At 40.8% G+C, this 18949-nt stretch overlaps 2 protein-coding genes across 4 annotated transcripts in view; both read left to right on the forward strand.

The window, feature by feature from the left end:
• LOC126426749 (putative sodium-dependent multivitamin transporter) overlaps positions 1-18949 on the forward strand; it is a 374153-nt gene that overhangs the window by 26340 nt on the left and 328864 nt on the right. The window lies entirely within an intron of this gene.
• Positions 18866-18949, forward strand: part of LOC126426754 (putative sodium-dependent multivitamin transporter) — a 45597-nt gene continuing 45513 nt past the window's right edge. For all 3 annotated transcript variants that reach the window (XM_050088741.1, XM_050088742.1, XM_050088740.1), the window contains exon 1: positions 18866-18915. In XM_050088741.1, the coding sequence (XP_049944698.1) occupies positions 18889-18915 (27 nt within the window). In that variant the 5' untranslated portion in view covers positions 18866-18888. The remainder of the gene's footprint in view (positions 18916-18949) is intronic.

The following is an 18949-nucleotide window of genomic DNA, read 5'->3' on the forward strand; positions in this document are numbered from 1 at the left end:
GGAAGTACAGGTGGCTGCTTGAAACTGTAAAAAATGTAAATTTCTGTACTCACCAATTTTTTTTTTTTTTGTTCAGTCTTATGTTGCAAATGTAGCATCAAATATACAGTTTTCAAACCAAAATTTTTCTTTCGCGTCTGTGCAAATTATTTTATGGATCGTTATCCTTTTTCCTTTTTTTTATTTATTTATTTTTTTTACCAACTTAATTTCCTTAGCATGAAAATGAAAATTAACACGAATTAATAACAGGGAAAACAATATTGTTGTAAATTTCATGCACGTAACATTACAATTGAAATGAATGAGACTTAGTCCAAATTCATTTTCTGGTGCTATAATGTGGTTAAAATGAGATCAAATGTCCAAAATCTATAATAATTGCACCTGTATCAAATCCGGAGATTGTAAGTCCTGTCACCAGGACGCCAATTGTAGTGTTTCCTTTTTCTCAGGGTTCTGCCGTGAAAAATATAAAATAGAAAATCTGATTGGGTTTTGAATTTTGGTGGTTTCAGTTACGGATAAGGCGGACTTCGTATTATTGATTGAGATCGTGCTGTAATTTGACCGTGCATGGCAGACCGGGTCGGCAACACTACAAATAGCGACTGTACGGAAATAGCATCAGAAACTAATTGAAATTTACCTTATAATCTTGTTAGATACGCAGTATCAATTACAATATAGTCTTCATGGCTGTCCTCCTAATTTCTCTTGTAGGACGACCCGTCTTTCACTTTTCTCCGTCTGTTGAAAACTTCAAGTTGTCACTGTCGTGATCAATTTACAAATTTGGTGATATCCACCTCGAATCACTATTGAAACAACCTCGCTTTGTAATATAATTTTAATTTCCACCCAAAAGCACATTCAACACATCGCCGAAAAATACATGTGTTTCGTATGAAGACAAGAGAGAGTGTCATCAATTAGTTGTTAAAAACAAAAACCTACGCAAAAAGTAAAAAGACGAACAAAATTATTTATAAAAATCGGTCGCTGGCGCAGCGCTCTTCTGCGTGCGCGATCGTAAATTATATCTTTGTATTGGCGGAGGCGCGGTAGTCAAAGTACCATTACAAGTACTAGAAGTGGCTAGAACTCAAGTAGACAGAGAAAGTTATGTTGAAGAAAGAAACAAAGCCAAACAGATAATTGCAGCATCCAAGAAGAAATCTTGGGAAGACTTTGAAAACAGGTTGGAGACTATGGCTCAAGCTGCTGGAAAACCATTCTGGAATGTAATTAGCAGTCTTCGAAAGGGAGGTAAGAAGGAAATGACAAGTATTTTGGACAGGTCAGGACAACTGCTGGTGAATCCTGTGGATACCTTGGGCAGATGGAGGGAATATTTTGAAGAGTTGCTCAATGTAGGTGAAAATGCGATCAATAATTTCGTGGTAGAATGGGATAAGAATGATGATGGAAATAGGATCACATTTGAGGAAGTGGAAAAAATGGTCAATAGATTGCAGTGCAATAAAGCAGCTGGGGTGGATGAAATTAAGCCGGAACTCATCAAATACAGTGGAATGTCAGGTCTTAAATGGCTACGCAGGATAACTGAAATGGCCTGGGAGTCGGGACAGGTTCCATCAGACTGGACAAAAGCGGTAATCACACCAATCTTTAAACATAGAAACAGAAAAGATTGTAACAACTATAGAGGTATCTCTTTAATCAGCGTTGTGGGTAAAATCTTCTCAGGTATTGTTGAAAGGAAAGTGCGAGTATTAGTTGAGGACCAATTGGATGACAATCAGTGTGGGTTTAGGCCTCTTAGAGGTTGTCAGGACCAGATCTTTAGCTTACGGCAAATAATGGAGAAGTGTTATGAGTGGAACAGGGAATTGTATCTGTGCTTTATCGATCTAGAAAAGGCATATGACTGGGTTCCTAGGAGGAAGTTATTGTCTGTTCTATGAGATTATGGAATAGGAGGCAAACTTTTGCAAGCAATTAAAGGTCTTTACATGGATAATCAGGCAGCAGTTAGAGTTGACGGTAAATTGAGTTCATGGTTCAGAGTAGTTTCAGGGGTAAGACAAGGCTGCAACCTGTCTCCACTGTTGTTCATATTATTTATGGATCATATGTTGAAAACAATAGACTGGCTGGGTGAGATTAAGAGATATAAACACAAAATAAGCAGTCTCGCATATGCGGATGACTTAGTTGTGATGGCAGATTAGATTGAAAGTTTGCAAAGTAATATTTCAGAGCTAGATCAGAAATGTAAGGACTATGGTATGAAGATTAGCATCTCCAAAACGAAAGTAATGGCAGTGGGAAAGAAATATAAATGGATTGAGTGCCAAATAGGAGGAATAGAGTTAGAACAGGTGGACAGTTTCAAGTACTTAGGATGCATATTCTCACAGGATGGCAACATAGTGAAAGAACTGGAAGCGAAGTGTAGCAAAGCTAATGCAGTGAGCGCTCAGCTACAATCTACTCTCTTCTGCAAGAAGGAAGTCAGTACCAAGAGTAAGTTATCTGTGCACCATTCAATCTTCCGACCAACTTTGTTGTATGGAAGCGAGAGCTCGGTGGGTTCAGATTACCTTATCAACAAGGTTGAGGTTACGGATAGGAAAGTAGCTAGGATGATTGCAGGTACTAGTAGATGGGAACAATGGCAGGAGGGTGTCCACAATGAGGAAATCAAAGAAAAACTGGGAATGAACTCTATAGATGTAGCAGTCAGGGCGAACAGGCTCAGATGGTCGGGTCATGTTACTCGCGTGGGAGTAAGGTTACCCAAGAGACTCATGGATTCAGCAGTAGAGGGTAGGAGGAGTCGGGGCAGACCAAGGAGAAGGTACCTGGATTCGGTTAAGAATGATTTTGAAGTAATAGGTTTAACATCAGAAGTGGCACCAATGTTAGCACTGAATAGGGGCTCATGGAGGAGTTTTATAAGGGGGGCTATGCTCCAGACTGAATGCTGAAAGGTATAATCAGTCTTAAATGATGATGATGATTAATTAATCCAATGTATTTTCTGTTCCATGTACTATGTATTAAGAGTATGATTGCAAGAGCTGAAGAAGATTAAGCAGTTCACTCATGATGTCTTAGTCATGAACGCTTGATACACTGATGTGATCTATTCGGCCTGTTGTAGGGGCCCAACTGTACCACACTGCACAGTGTCGTGGTTGCACAGCTGGATCTTGCCATGGACGTTGGGAGGGAAGTTGCAGACTGTGCAGCCTATTGGGCAGAGTTTGAGTTGAGTCATGACATCCTGTGGTTGCACAAAAAGCATTATTCAACATCGTGGCATTGCTGACAGAGTTCCTCTGAGCCATAGTCTATAGGTAGCAGTCATCCACTGCAGCAGTATTACGGCCTGATTGAGGCATGTCATCAACAGTTTCTGTCTCTCTGTATCTTCTCCCTGTCCGAACAACATCGCTTTGGTTCACACTCAGACACCTGGACACTTCCTTTGTTGAGAGCCTTCTTGGCACAAAGTTACAATGCAGACATGATCAAACTGCAGTATTAACTGTCTAGGCATGGTTGAACTATAGACAACATGAGCCGTGTACCTCCTTCGTGGTGGAATCACTGGAACTGATTGGTTGTCAGTCCCCTCCATCTAATAGGTGTATAATAAATTCTCACTACTTTGTAAATGATGAAAGTCTATGTGAATGCAGCTTGCCGCTAACTTGGTGTAATGTTTTGTCTGTACAGAAGTGTATCTGTCGCCTTTATCGCTCTTTCACTCTCACACATAAATCGGTACAATAAAGTCAGGGCTTCGTGTTTTCTAATTAGGCTGATCCGTGAAAAGACAGACAAACAATTATGCTAATGGAGGATTCTGAGTAAATTCTCGAATTCCATTCGCTCTCTCTCTCTCTCTCTCTCTCTCTCTCTCTCTCTCTCTCTCTCTCTCTATCTCTATCTGTCCTTTATCTGTGTACAGTTTAAGTATATTAATTACGTGAAATCAGCCTAGTAGAATCTCTGGTGGAGCCCTTCGTCTTAATATTCAGCGGGTGGCTTGCTAGAAAAGATCTTTGCATTTGTTATTATTATTATTAAGCGCTGCATTCAGTTGGGAAAAATCGATCGTTTGAACAATTCGTTCAGTTCACGACAGATCTAAAATTTCAGATGTGGACGAAGCCTTTTTGGATGATTTACAAAAACTCAAGAGATTGCAGGCTCTCTTCGTCACAGCTGAAACTTCCCAATTAATTACAGGGCCCAGACAATCTTCAATGATTCAGACAGGGAACTCATTCGTCATTCACTCTAGAATAAAATGGTCACAAACCTTATTTCTGAGGCAAATTGTATATTGAATCCATTTCCGTACATGTTCCGTTTTCTGTTGGTTCCAAGTCTCATGTAATTTGCTTTTACAGGTTTTTCTTTATCTTTACCTATCACGCTAGCGGCACAAACTTTCCTAACTCGCTTTAGCGTGAAGAAGAGTAAAAAAAAAAAATCTCTTTTAGCAATCCGACAATCTTCCAACCGATACTTCTGAAGCTCTTCCCTTCTCTCTCTATAATAACCATGGAGCATACATTTCTGTACCTCTGTTGTTCCAAAGAATAAACGTACTAGAAAAATACCTTGGCGTCGACGAGCTGTCGGCGCATATATTACTAGAAAATCTGATCAGATACTTTTGAAACGTAAATACATGTGGATGATTTGGTTGACCATTATTAATTATTGCGTGGTAGAGGGTAATTTTCCGTGGGGAGATTACAATGCCCCTCGCAGCAAGCGAAGTTTGTGAGCTCAATTTTGATTCACCGAACACACTTCGCGAGCTATCTATTAGCGTGGATAACCCGGAAGTGATGATGGTCAGTCCTCCGACTGAAAAAGAATATTATATTTGAGACAGACGAAGAAAAGAAATGTTGAAGACAGAAGAAATGAAGAGACAGGTACCGCGGCTGTATTGCTTTTACGTGCATCTAGGTGTTATGTTTGCTGTGCACAACCAAGGAAGATGATCTTTCATGAACTGATGTCAGGGTCTACCCATTCGGGAACTTTCTTAAGCAGGGAAACCTTGGAAAACCTCTTAAGCCTAGACCCCCAGCCTACGGTACATAGAAGATAGGAAAGCCTATAGAAGAAAAAAAATATAATTTTGAAATAGATCTCTAAAGGAAAGACAGGGATCAATTTGTATCACGATTTGGAGAAGAGTGCTTTGTGCCTCTAGCAAAAAAAAAACGTTTTACAATAAATAACGTGAATTCTCGTTTTACAATCTTGTTTCTTGGACAATATCTTGCGGTGCTAAACTCCTCCGGGTCTTGCATGTCCCCGACGTCCACATTTGTAGTCGTTCTTCTACGCGGCCCCCTTTGTAGTTGATCTTCTACGCGGCCCATAATGGGAAGAGTAGAAGGGACAGGGGGATACTCGAATTCACATGCAACATTCATTCCAAAAGAATTAGTAATGACCAAAAGGGAAACTCTTCCTGTAAGAGAACTGGTTAGGTTGCACCGTCCAAGATTCTCCTTTTTGAAAGCAAAATCCTTATGGCTTCATGGATCCTTTTTGTTACGACGTACTTCAAGGAATTCAACCATTAACTCATGATGTTGCCAAAAGCATCATCCGATTTACTCTCGTTTGAATACTCCTTTTGACTTTGCTTCCCCACTTGTGCTTATAAGTCCAAAAGTTCTAACGGATTTTCAATCACTGATTTGTTCTTCGTAATTTAAAGGATTCATGTAACTTACTATAGATTTTGGATTCAAATCATCGAATAATGGAAAGTGTAGTTCATTTTATACCAAGACATCATCCATATTTCCTTGATAAGTCATATAATTTAGCTATACTCAAAACTTTTTATTCTAAATACACATATTTCTACGCTTGAGTGCTGAAATGTAAAAGTTATTGCATTGAGGAATGCGGATTCACTTCTTCCATTTACTCTCTGATTCATACGGTGTTCATCCATGCTCATATATGGAAATGGATTTTTCACACAAAATTCCCAAACGAACACGAACCATTAAATTACTACTGAATCTATGAATATTACTTTCTTTAATCATTCATTAATAAATTAAGAACTCTTAACTTCTAATTATAACACCTATTTCTTTTAAAGTTCAACATGAATCCGTTTATCCTCGCGTTTGGTGCGAGTCTCTTACAAAGCATATCTGTATCGTCTATATCGATTTTAACTCTCGCGCCGACGTCAACTGTTTTGCGCGGGAAATTATCTTTGCGGCGTTAACCGTCACTCACAATTCACTGCCACAACACATCCCTTCACACGTTTACACATCTAAGCGTTCACATGAGATTATATATGAATATTCACTCGGAACCTCTTTTGATTATTCAACTTCATTTACGGGAAACATTTCATTCTTCTTGACGGTCAGTTAGATCTTTAATCATTCTTAATGACATTAGCAATGCTAAAGTTCTATGTTCACCCAAACCACAGGTGAAGCCTATCTCCACTATCTTCTTTACAACACTTGATATTAATAGTTAGTCACTATTTCTATACTCTATGTCACTGATTAACTATTTCAATTTAAAGGTTTCTATCACTACACACACACACAGTTTATTATTATGTTTTTTACGAGCGTTCATTTCTGTCACTCGGAACACCATTCCTCACTATCTTCTAAACTTCATTATATTTTTTTAAGTCGTTATGAGAAAATAACCCTTTTATTTTATTCGATCCCGGGTATGCTAACAGATAAGCCCCCGGATTCGGAATTTGTAGGATAATGTATGGTCCAGTATATAGTAACTCCCATTTCTTTGTACTTTTCTTTATTATGGATGATTTGGTATGTCGTTTAACTAGTACCTTCTCTCCGACATGGTATGTCTGTACCCTTTTGATTAATTTGTCATATCGTTGTTTTCTTTGATCAGCCTTTTTCGTCATATTTATGATAGCTTGTCTTATTTTTTCTTCCCAAGGCATCTCAGTTTCCTGAGTTTTGGGGATATGGTCAGTCCAGAAGTTTTCCTCTTTTGCTCCGAACATCAATTCACAAGGTGTATATCCAGTTGAGTGGTGGGGCATGTTATTGTATATCTGCTCAAACTCTTCCACATAATTTGCCCACGCAGTTTGCTTATTATGGCAATACGTCCTCATAAATCGATTGAATTCTCTAAAAATCCTCTCAACCAAATTGCCTTGTGGGTGGTAAAATGATGTTAGTATATGTTTCACACCGACTTGAGACAAAGTCTGCTTCCATCGGAGTCCCGTGAATATTTTAGCATTGTCTGTTATGATCGCCTTAGGTGTACCAACATGTGGAAGATAATCCCTTATTAATCTTAATACAATTACTTTGGCTGTAGCCGCCTTTATCGGGTACAGCTTTACATATTTCGTACACACATCGAGAAATGCCAACACATATTTAACGCCACCTCTTGAAGTGGGTAACGCTCCACACAGATCGCACGAAATTAATCCTTTTGGTTCTTGTACTAATATAGAGCATAATGGATGCTTAGTCCCTTTTGAATCCGGCTTTGTTTTTTGACAGATTATGCATCTCTTTAAGACCTCATGCACTCTGTGCTTTATGTTGGGAAAATAACAGTACCCACTTATCTTGTCTGCACATTTTGTCGCACCGAAATGTCCCCAGGTTAAATGAGTGAACCATACAAGTTTCTCTATTTGCGCGTCAGGTATACAGACGCACCAACGGACTTTGTTTGGCCTTCCACAGCGGAAAAATAATACGCCATTTACCAGCTTGTAATAGTTTGCCATCTGATCCGAAGGTTGCTGTTGTAACCTTTGAATGACACTTCCCCATTGAGCATCCTTTTTCTGTAACTGGGCCATATGCACACACAAATTGACGTAGTACGTCTTAAATGGATTTTCCTGCAGCAGCAATACAGGGAATTCTGAGGAATTATTTACTTCAATCTCTTTTGTTAAACCCTGCGGTGACCTTGATAGAGCGTCAGCAATAATGTTTTGCTGCCCTGAGACATGTACGATCTTAAACTGGTATTGTTGCAGAGCGAGCGTCCATCTAGCCAGCCTGGGGTGTAACAGTTTACACGTTTGTAAAAACGTTAATGATTGGTGATCGCAATATACGATAGTCTTCGACCCATATAAATAATAATGAAATTTTTTAAATCCCCAGACGACCGCAAGAGCCTCTAATTCTGTCGTCGTGTACGTTCGTTCCCAGTTGGACAAAACACGACTAGCAAACGCAATAGGACAAAAGGTAAGCTGTCCATTTATCTTGTGTACTTGGAAAAGGCACACTCCAAGACCCACATTTGACGAATCTGTTGACAAGTAGAATTCCTCTTGCATGTCCGGATGGTACAAAAGCGGTGCATTTACTAATTGCTTCTTTATCTCTTCAAATGCTTCTTGACACTCTAATGTCCAGAGCCAGGGCACATCCTTCTTCAGCAAACTATTTAGAGCTGCTGCATTCATGGCCTGATTCGTTATAAATCTTCTAAAAAATGAGGCAAGACCCATAAACCCTTTTAATTGCCTCCTATTTCTCGGTGTTGGAAACTTACTAATCGCAATTAGCTTCTCCTTGGTCGGTAAAATTCCCTTTGCGTCAACTATATGCCCCAGGAACTTGATTCTGTTTAGTGCAAAATGGGATTTCTGTAGGTTAGCAGTTATTCCCATGGTTTTGAACACGTCCAACACCCGACTCAGTAAGGTAATATGCTCCTCCCAGGTCTTCGATGCAATAAGCATATCATCAACAAATACTGTTATCCTGCTTCTTAGTTCTGGGCCTAGAGCATAATCTAGAGCTGCTATAAAGATTCCAGCACTAATGTTGAGTCCGAAAGGAACTACAGTAAATTGGTAACTTCTTCCGGCATAAATGAAAGCTGTATATTTCCTTGATAACTCATCCAGCTTGACCTGCCAATACGAACTCCGCAAATCGATGCTCGTCAAATATTGGACATCCTGGAACTGTTGTATCAGTTCATCTATGTTTTCCGGATGTGTTCTTACTGGAATTATGATTTTATTTATTTCCCTGGCGTCGAGTACCAGTCTCACAGTTCCATTTGCTTTTGGCACGACCAACAATGGGGAGCAGTATGGGCTTGTAGAGGGTTCGGTCAAACCCAATTTCAACATGCGATCTATTTCTTTTTGAACTTGAGCCTTTAACCTCCAGGGAACAGGATAGAAAGTTCTACAATACGTTTCGTGTGGCTTAACGTAGAGATGGCATATGTATCCCTTAATAACTCCTGGCCTTTCGTCAAACACGTTTTCATACACTAATAATAATTCTTTGAGCTGCTTCTTCTGCTCTGCAATAATGCAGTCGGATTCATTTAACTTCTCATACACTAATTGACCGAAATCTCCTTTGACTTGGAACTCATTATTCACGTACTGTTTAGAATTTTGTGCAGTCCTGATTACTTGCACACTGTTCCCACTATTATATTTTCTGGTAAGGCTTTCCTTTTTCAACAAGTCCAACTCAATTTCTTGTTTATTTACATTTAACCAAATTTTTCCTGTTTTAAAATCTATTCTGCATCCGTATTGACGTAGGCTGTCGACTCCTATAATGCAGTCTACCACCAAATTTTTCACAACAAGGAATGTGCTTAATATTGCTACATTTCCGACTTCTACACTAAGTAGTGACTGCACTTTTACATTAGCCGATCTAGCCCCAACGGCGCCTATTATTCTGCAATTTTAAACTGGAAAAATTGGTACTCGTCTTATATTTCTGATCTTGTTGAATAGAGCCTCCGAAATAACATTCGTGGTTGCAGCTGTGTCCAAAACCGCCACTATAGGTACAGTCTCCAAAATGACTTGCACTTCGGCTACTGCCACCTGTTCCTTATCCTCATCTTGGAGTTCTAAGTCCTCGGTCAATTCATCTGCCGGTAATCGTCCATCATTATACGTTAGCATGGGCACACATATCCTGTTGCCCCTCAACCTATTGTTGACCGCTCCTCCGGGGCACGAGTGGGTCCTTACAAGTTTGTTGGATTTTGATTCGCCTGGTGGTTGACATTGTCCGTCACTTCGGTAATTACCGGTTGATTCGTAGATGTCCGTCCCCACTGATGTTGGTTATTTGAATCTATTCCCCCCCAGTTGATTCCACTTTCTATTACTGTTATTGTTCCAGGCTTGCGGTCTGAAATTCCTTTCGTTCCCCCATACGGGATTGTATCGTTTCCCATTCCTGTTGTTCCTTGGATAGCCCCTCGCAAGACTATTGCCAGTATTATTATTGAGATTTTGAGGGGTTTCTCCACTATTTATCGATCTCTGTGCGTTCCCTTGCCTACCATTTGGCGGAGGTTCTATCTCCCTATATTGGAATCTGTTGTTACGGGCTTTCTGGTTGTTCTCTTCTATAATGTCTATATGGTCTAACGTCGTGAGGAACGACTCCAGGTCTTTATCGTTCCCGTAAATTAATTGATTCCGTATACTAGTTGGTAGTCTTGCCTTAAGTATGTTTATTATGTCTGGCAAGGGCATAGGTCTGTCCCAATATCTAGTTTTATTTATATATTTTTCAAAATACTTCCTAAGGCTTCTTTTTGAAAAAGAGAACGGCTCTGGGTAGAGCACCTCCTGCCTTAGGCGTTCCTGTACCCCTTCTGACCAGAATTTTGCTAAAAACGCTTTCTCAAAATCGTCATAGGTCGAGCATACAGAAGTCATGTCCGAGGCCCAGATCGCCCCCGAACCTTGTATATACCCCGTAACGAAACTGATCTTCTGCCACTCCGACCAATTTCTGGGTAGCACTCCTCTAAAACTTCGAATAAAAACAATCGGATGGACCCCCCTTTTATCAGTGTTAAAAATCTGAAATTGCCGATGCTTTATCATTTTTTCTTCGGCATGGCAAAGGCTTTCGTAATCTCCGTCAGATAAAACTTCACGCAAACAACTAGCTCGTGGCAATTTAATATTTGAGTTACTTACACAAGTCGGTATTGTGTACGAATGTGCAGTAACTGGCTCTATAGTCGCTGCCAACTTTTGCTGCTGGCCTGTATTCATTTGTTCTGAGCCTTGTTATGAAACGCGTATCGACTCTGCTATCGTTTGTTTCCAATGCTCGAAATCAGCCCCTAACTGCTGTCGCACTTCCTCAAGTCCTTTCGCAAACAAATTCTCTTCCTGTTGGCCGCATAGACTCTGGAATGCTGCTTTAACATTTTGCTCAACGTTTTCACACATTAGCCTTTTGTTTTCTAATGTGATTTCGGATAATTTACCCGTTAATACATTAATCTGATGGTCTATAACCTCTTGACGTTCTGTCAGATGTTCCACACTTTCCTTTAGGTTCGTCTGCGTACGTGCCAATTCAGGAAGTTGCGCAATTGCACATGACATGGCATCTTGCTTTTGTACTAACTGCGGAACCATTTCCACCTGTTCCCGTACGGTATCTATCTTAATAGCCACATACTCCTTCATTTCTACACGTACGCGGTGAGTAGATTCCTCACATTGAGCTTTCACCAATTCTATTTGTGCAGTTAATTTTCGTTCCGTCTCTTCGGCCTGATCTTTAAGTTCCTTTGTCTTCGCCTCTATCCGCTGCTCTAATTCGGAAAAACTGTCGTGTAACTGCTGCTTAATCTCAGCTTTCAGATTTTCCTGCCCCTCAGTAACTGAGGCTAATTTCGCATTCAAATCATTTTGCCCCTCGGTAACTGAGGCTAACTTCGCATTAATGTCGGTTTTCATATTATTCATGCTCTCGGTTATCATCTGCATCTGTCTCATGATAATTACGAATGGATCTAATCCATGTTGCATACTTGCTGTTACATCTCCAGCCGTGTCTACCGGGTGTTCTATTGCACTATCTGTAGCGATCGGTTCTACAACACTTCTTACTACATCACTATTATCCGTGCTCACAGCTGAAGGCTGTTGCGTGTTGCTCTGCTCTGCTTGACTCATCTTAAACATTGCCCTAGTTAAAACCATATAAATGTTCTACAGTCAATATGTATATATCTCCCTTCACACAACAATACTTCTGTGGCTACTTTCTTATAGTACTTATACAGGTAAATGCAACTAGTGCAGGTCAATCAAACTACGTCTGGTGTGAACACATTTAGTAAATGTTCAAATCTACGTCTACTTCCTCAATACTAGCAAGCTTTAATAAAAAATTATAGATCTGGCCTTTTTTCTGCGCCCAGCATGCTGCTTTTATTTGTAGATCCATTTAATTTTCCTGTGAGTATTTCTTCTCTTTTCCAAGTTAAGTTATCTCGTCGTAGTTCACATGAAACAGAGAACAAAATTATTTTAACAACGTCCAAAAACGTGTCCTGTCACGGATTGGCCATTATAATGAATTCTACTCTACTTTTTAAATGATGAAAGTCTATGTGAATGCAGCTTGCCGCTAACTTGGTGTAATGTTTTGTCTGTACAGAAGTGTATCTGTCGCCTTTATTGCTCTTTCACTTTCACACATAAATCAGTACAATAAAGTCAGGGCTTCGTGTTTTCTAATTAGGCTGATCCGTGAAAAGACACACAAACAATTATGCTAATGGAGGATTCTGTGTAAATTCTCGAATTCCATTCGCGCTCTCTCTCTCTCTCTCTCTCTCTCTCTCTCTCTCTCTCTCTCTCTCTCTCTCTCTATCTGTCCTTTATCTGTGTACAGTTTAAATATATTAATTACGTGAAATCAGCCTGGTAGAATCTCTGGTGGAGCCCTTCGTCTTAATATTCAGCGGCTGGCTTGCTAGAAAAGATCTTTGCATTTGTTATTATTATTAAGCGCTGCATTCAGTTGGGAAAAATCGATCGTTTGAACAATTCGTTCAGTTTACGACAGATCTAAAATTTCAGATGTGGACGAAGCCTTTTTGGACGATTTATAAAAACTCAGAGATTGCAGGCTCTCTTCGTCACAGCTGAAACTTCCCAATTAATTACAGGGCCCAGACAATCTTCAATGATTCAGACAGGGAACTCATTCGTCATTCACTCTAGAATAAAATGGTCACAAACCTTATTTCTGAGGCAAATTGTATATTGAATCCATTTCCGTACATGTTCCGTTTTCTGTTGGTTCCAAGTCTCATGTAATTTGCTTTTACAGGTTTTTCTTTCTCTTTACCTATCATGCTAGCGGCACAAACTTTCCTAACTCGCTTTAGAGCGAAGAAGAGTAAAAAAAAAATCTCTTTTAGCAATCCGACAACCTTCCAACCGATACTTCCGAAGCTCTTCCCTTCTCTCTCTATAATAACCATGGAGCATACATTTCTGTACCTCTGTTGTTCCAAAGAATAAACGTACTAGAAAAATACCTTGGCGTCGACGAGCTGTCGGCGCATATATTACTAGAAAATCTGATCAGATACTTTTGAAACGTAAATACATGTGGATGATTTGGTTGACCATTATTAATTATTGCGTGGTAGAGGGTAATTTTCCGTGGGGAGATTACAGGTGCTGCTCATGCATGGTTGTTTACATCTTTAGGCACTTTTAGTGGAGCTCTGAACAGTCAAAGGGACTGTGTCTGTGATACAATATTACAATATCCACAGACAATATCTGTCTTCAGGAGTTCTGGGAACCGGGGTGATGCAAAGCTTTTTTTGATGTGTGTATATGATTTAATATACAGTTTGGAAGTTAGGAGATGAGGTACTGGCAGAAATAAAGCTTTGAGGACGGGGCGTGAGTCGTGCTTGGGTAGCCCAGGTGGTAGAGCTTGGTAGAGCACTTGCCCACGAAAGGCAAAGATCCTGAGTTCAAGTCTCAGTCCGGCATACAGTTTTACTCTGCCAGGAAGTTTCATATCAGCGCACACTCCGCTGCAGAGTGAAAATCTCATTCTGGAAACATATATTACTTGCCATATCATCCTACTAGAAATATCTTTAAAAACAGTAGTTTTGAGTGCATTTTTGAATGGATATTTTAAATATGTATTTTTATAATGTATTTTGAAAGATATTTTGATTTTTACAGATTTACTTGTATGTTCCTCTCGTGCTGTCACATCTATGTCATTGTTTACTGCTGTACTTTAAACACAAGTTTAAGTACTATAGTAGAGCCACATTAATCTTTAGGCCTGTCAGCCAACTTTAAATGTAAATCACCATACTGGAAGGAGAATATGTACTTCATGTGATGTCAGTGTAAGTTTCCTGTATTGCCTCAATTTTTATCTTTTACAGTGTATATTCTGATGATGCTCTTGTTAATCTGAAGAGTGAAACCAGTCAATACAACAAAAAAAGTGTGACTTGTAGCTGTTTTCAAAAATTTAATTTGGATATTGCATAATTAGAAAATCTGCCCAAATGGAAACTCAATATGAGGCCTCTGCAGGTGCTGATAACGCTTCTCACATGATTATGCAGCTTCTCTGTCTCCTTCACAGTGACCACTTAATGTCCTAATCTGTTCATGCCTTTTTTATGTTGTACCAGACCTGGTAACAACACAAAACATAAAAAACAGTAATGCACTCTTATGGCCATTCTACCTGTTGCAGGTGTGTGTGTGTGTGTGTGTGTGTGTGTGTGTGTGTGTGTGTGTGTGTGTGTGTGTGTGTGTGTGTGTGTGTGTGTGTGTGTGTGCGCGCGCGCGCGCGCGCATGTGCGGGTGCGTGTACATGTGTGCATGTATGCATGCTCTGTTACATTAACATCTGATCAGTCTTCAGAGTGCTTCACTTTCTTGGCCAGGCAGTGTATATAATTATTACTCTTGACTCCAGTAAAACTTACAGCAATATCATAAACTTTCTTTCCGATTTTTCACAGTAAATAGGTATCTAGGTATCTAATTAAATTAGATGCTTTATTTCAGTAACAAATTTGGTTCTTGTTACATAATTTAATAGGTAATTTGAGATAATTTTGTGATAGAGCAAGGAGTACTGGTAGTCTTGCGTGAAGTTTGAAAAGTAGTGGAGAGGTACTGGCAATTGTCAGACTGTGAGGACGGGGTGCCAACTGTACCAGGATAGTTCAGCCAGGAAGAGCATTCCACTGAATGGTGACATTTCAGGTTTGAATCCTGGTCTGCACCAAGTTTTAGTCTGCCAGGAAGTTCCAAGTTGGTACAAATTACAATGCAGTTGCAGTAACTGAAATGAGAGGTATTTGACAAGAAATCAGACACATGTTGGTCCATCCTCTCTTTACCCGAGTCAGCGCTGTCACGGTCTCCTGTGCCGGATGTAATGCAGCTGCCCTCGGAATGACACGAGCACTTCATTTGCAGCTGATGCCGTTGTATGTGGTGGACACAATGAGCGGCATGCCGGGCCTCTTCGTCGCTGGCATCTTCAGTGGTTCCCTGAGCACCGTCTCGTCGGCCGTCAACTCGCTGGCTGCCGTCACATTGGAGGATTACTTTAAGGTGAGGCCTACTGCAGCTGTGATGAGAGGAATATGTGGGCTATGGGTGGATGGATGTCATATGTCCCTGTATTGAAAACAGTTGATGTATGGTGTTTGTGCACATGTGTGTGTGTGTGTGTGTGTGTGTGTGTGTGTGTGTGTGTGTTTGTTTTTAAATGCATTAACTGGATGGGCCTACTTTCTTATTTGTTTTGAATTGTAGATCATTTTTGTTGTCTGGAGCCTGGTTTGCGCAGGAGAAGATACAGGAGAATGAGCATCTGCCAAGAAATGTTCTGTCTTTTGTAAATGGTACGTAAGCGAACAGCCTTTGATTACATTTGGTTCACAGTTACTTACACTCTCACTTGTTCCACTGGTTGAATTGGAGTGAGTGATGGAGTGGTCTGGAAAAAAAACCAAGTAATGTTGGTGATACAGCACTATATGTATCATATATGCTTCTGGGAGCCAAGTGATCCACACAACAAATGCGACACAAAAAGAAATATGATAAGTAGATAGTTGCCAAAGCTCTTACAGGTCCAGCTGGGGATGTGAGAATGATGATAAATCCATTACATGCTTCTATCAGGTGAGAACGGAGCCAATAAGTACAAGCTTTCTTGTTTCTTCTTGTTAAAAAGGAAAAGCATAACATAATTCTGCAAAAGTAAACAAGTATGAATGTGTGTCTATTGTGCTGACTAAACTAAAAATGTACAAAATATTTTATCATTCTCTCTGCTTAAGAGCATGGTAGCTGTAATTAAATTGATGATGCCTGTCATTTTAGAGGTTTTTAATGTTAGACCTGAATAAATAAATATCTTTTTCATTGATTATGCAATCTCTCTTCTAGCTCATTTGACACGTTTACATACATTTGATGCTTCATTAATCATACTTTCACATTATAATCATTATAAGTAGTAGCGCGCATGATAATGGGATGTTCGTGCTAGAACACTTGTCTCATTAAATTTAATTTCATGATTCCCATCTCGAAAAACATGCTCAGCTACGGCCGATTTTTTGATGTGTCCTAAGCGACAGTTTCTTTTATGTTCAGCTAAGCGTGTATTTACACTTCTTTTCGTTGTTCCAATATATACTTGTCCACAACTGCATGGAATTTTGTATACCCCAGGTGTTGCTAGGGGATGTCGGGCGTCTTTTGCAGTTCTTAAATATTCCTTAATCTTCTTGGTGGGTCTGAAGATTGTTTCGATCCCATACTTGGCCAGAACTTTCCCGACACAGTCCGTAACCTTATTAATAAATGGTAGGAAAACTTTTCCAGTAGGTGACCATTGTTGCTCTGGACATAGCTGATTTTGTTGGCTCTGGCCACCAAGGTTTTAATGACACCTCTTTTTTGCCTAGGATGATGGTTAGATTCCTTGTGAAGGTATCAATCCGTGTGAGTGTTCTTTCTATATACTTTGTGGCCCAGCATCCCATCCACCCGTTTAATTACCGACACATCCAGGAAATTGAGTTGACCATTGCTCTTTTTCTCCATCGTAAACTGTATCTTCGGATTAATGCTGTTCAGGTGCACCAAGAAGACATCCAACTCTTCTTCACCATGAATCCACACTACAAATGTGTCATCAACATAGCGGTACCATTTAGCACGCTTTTTACTGGCAGTCTGCAGCGTTGGCTGTTCGAAGATCTCCATAAATAAATTGGCAACAGCTGGGCTGGGAGGGCTTCCCTTAGCCACCCTGTCGATCTGTTCGTAAAACTAGTTATACTGGAAATAAGTTGTCGTCAGGCAGTGTTTAAATAAAGCCACTATGTCAGTCGTAAAAATATCTGCTATATATGAAATAGCTTCGTTTACAGGCACAATGGTAAACACTACATCGAAGCTCACAAGAATATCACTTGGGCTGATGTTAATCTCCCTCAGTTTTTCAATAAAATGCGCCGAGTTGTTAATGTAACTGTCCGTTCTGCCGATGTGTGGTTGCAGCAAGCAGGTGAGATATCTGGCCACCTCTTGTGTCGGAGATCCTATGGCACTCACAATTGGTCTCAACGGGACCTGTGGTTTATGCACCTTTGGGAGTCCAAAAAGTCTTTGTGGATAAGCTTCGTTTTGCAGAGTTGTTTTTTATCATCCAAAGAAAGAGAAGATTGTTTCACCAGTTGATTGGTATTTCTCAATATTTTGGTTGTAGGATCCTTCTGAAGCTTTTTGTACATAGTGGGATCCAAAAGGTCACTAATCTTCTTGTGATAATCTTCGGTGTTCAGCAAAACCGTAGTATTTCCTTTATCAGCTGCAAGTACAATAATGCTCTTACGCGCATTGATCTCCCTCAGTGCCCTCCTTTCCGATTGAGACAAATTGCTGGTAGATGGTTTCGCTTGGCGTAATATTCTGGCTGTTTCAGTCCCGATTTCATCCGCGGAGTGCGATGGTAACAAACGGATCCCTGCCTCCACATTCGCTATAATGTCCTCCGTAGGAACCTTTAGTGGCGTGACTGGAAAGTTGCCTCCTTTCGACAGAACTGAATGTTCCTCTTTTGTTAATTCTCTCCCAGACATGTTAATCACAGTTCGAGAGTTGCCAGCGACTGATGTTTCACCTCTGCCTTTCTGTAGGCCATCGAATTTCCTCTTTTGCCTATTAGTTGCCATTTCTGCACTGAGGTCCATGGTCCTGAACCATAGACAGTCCACCTTCCAGTCATAACACTGCATTATGTTACTGATGTATAAATGGAGATGTAAGAGCTTACTGCTAGTTTCCGCTAGTTCTCGCCGCTTATGGTGAATTCGTTCAGATATCGCTGAGACTGCCATCCGTGCTTCTTCACAGAGCAGGCAAGCCACCGACCTCCACACTCTGTTAACTGGCACAGACATTAAACACCTTGTCACCGACTTTAGATTCCACCACCCTTCGACCACTGTCTGTAGATGCTAATGACGGTAGTACGGCAAAATCCAATGAGCTGTGCAGTTTCCACAGTGCTCGTAGCCACTTGTTCTCACATCAGATACCTACAGTGCACCAGGCTGCACTGAATCTGGCAATAGGCAGCGGCCTCACAATTTTGGCCTATCGGTGTAAACACGGATTACTGTCACGATACCGTGAGCAGACTGCCGAGAGACCACCGCCGGAACATTGCGGAGACAGGTATCGGTTCCCGTGTTAGTGCAGGGGCTCTGCGTACGTGGTCGCTAGCCAGCTGTGCGATTGCCATTCGTGACGAAACGGTGACGCAGTTTTGCGGTGTTCGGCAGCCACTGTACGTGCGGTACCGGGGCCACCCGCTGGGGGAGTCGCGGTCGCCGCTTGTGGGGAAGCTGCTGGCACTGGTGTTCGGACTGCTGTTTCTGGGACTGGCTTTCATGGCGCAGTTCCTCGGTGGCGTGCTGCAGGCCAGCCTCACGATATTCGGCGCCGTCGGCGGACCCGTGCTCGGCTTCTTCTCGCTCGGCATGTTCCTGCCCCACGCCAACGAGCCGGTACGTACTCCTCGTCCTGCTGCCTCGCCAGAGA

This window comes from Schistocerca serialis, chromosome 11, assembly GCF_023864345.2.
Source record: "Schistocerca serialis cubense isolate TAMUIC-IGC-003099 chromosome 11, iqSchSeri2.2, whole genome shotgun sequence".
Classification (NCBI taxonomy): domain Eukaryota; kingdom Metazoa; phylum Arthropoda; class Insecta; order Orthoptera; family Acrididae; genus Schistocerca; species Schistocerca serialis.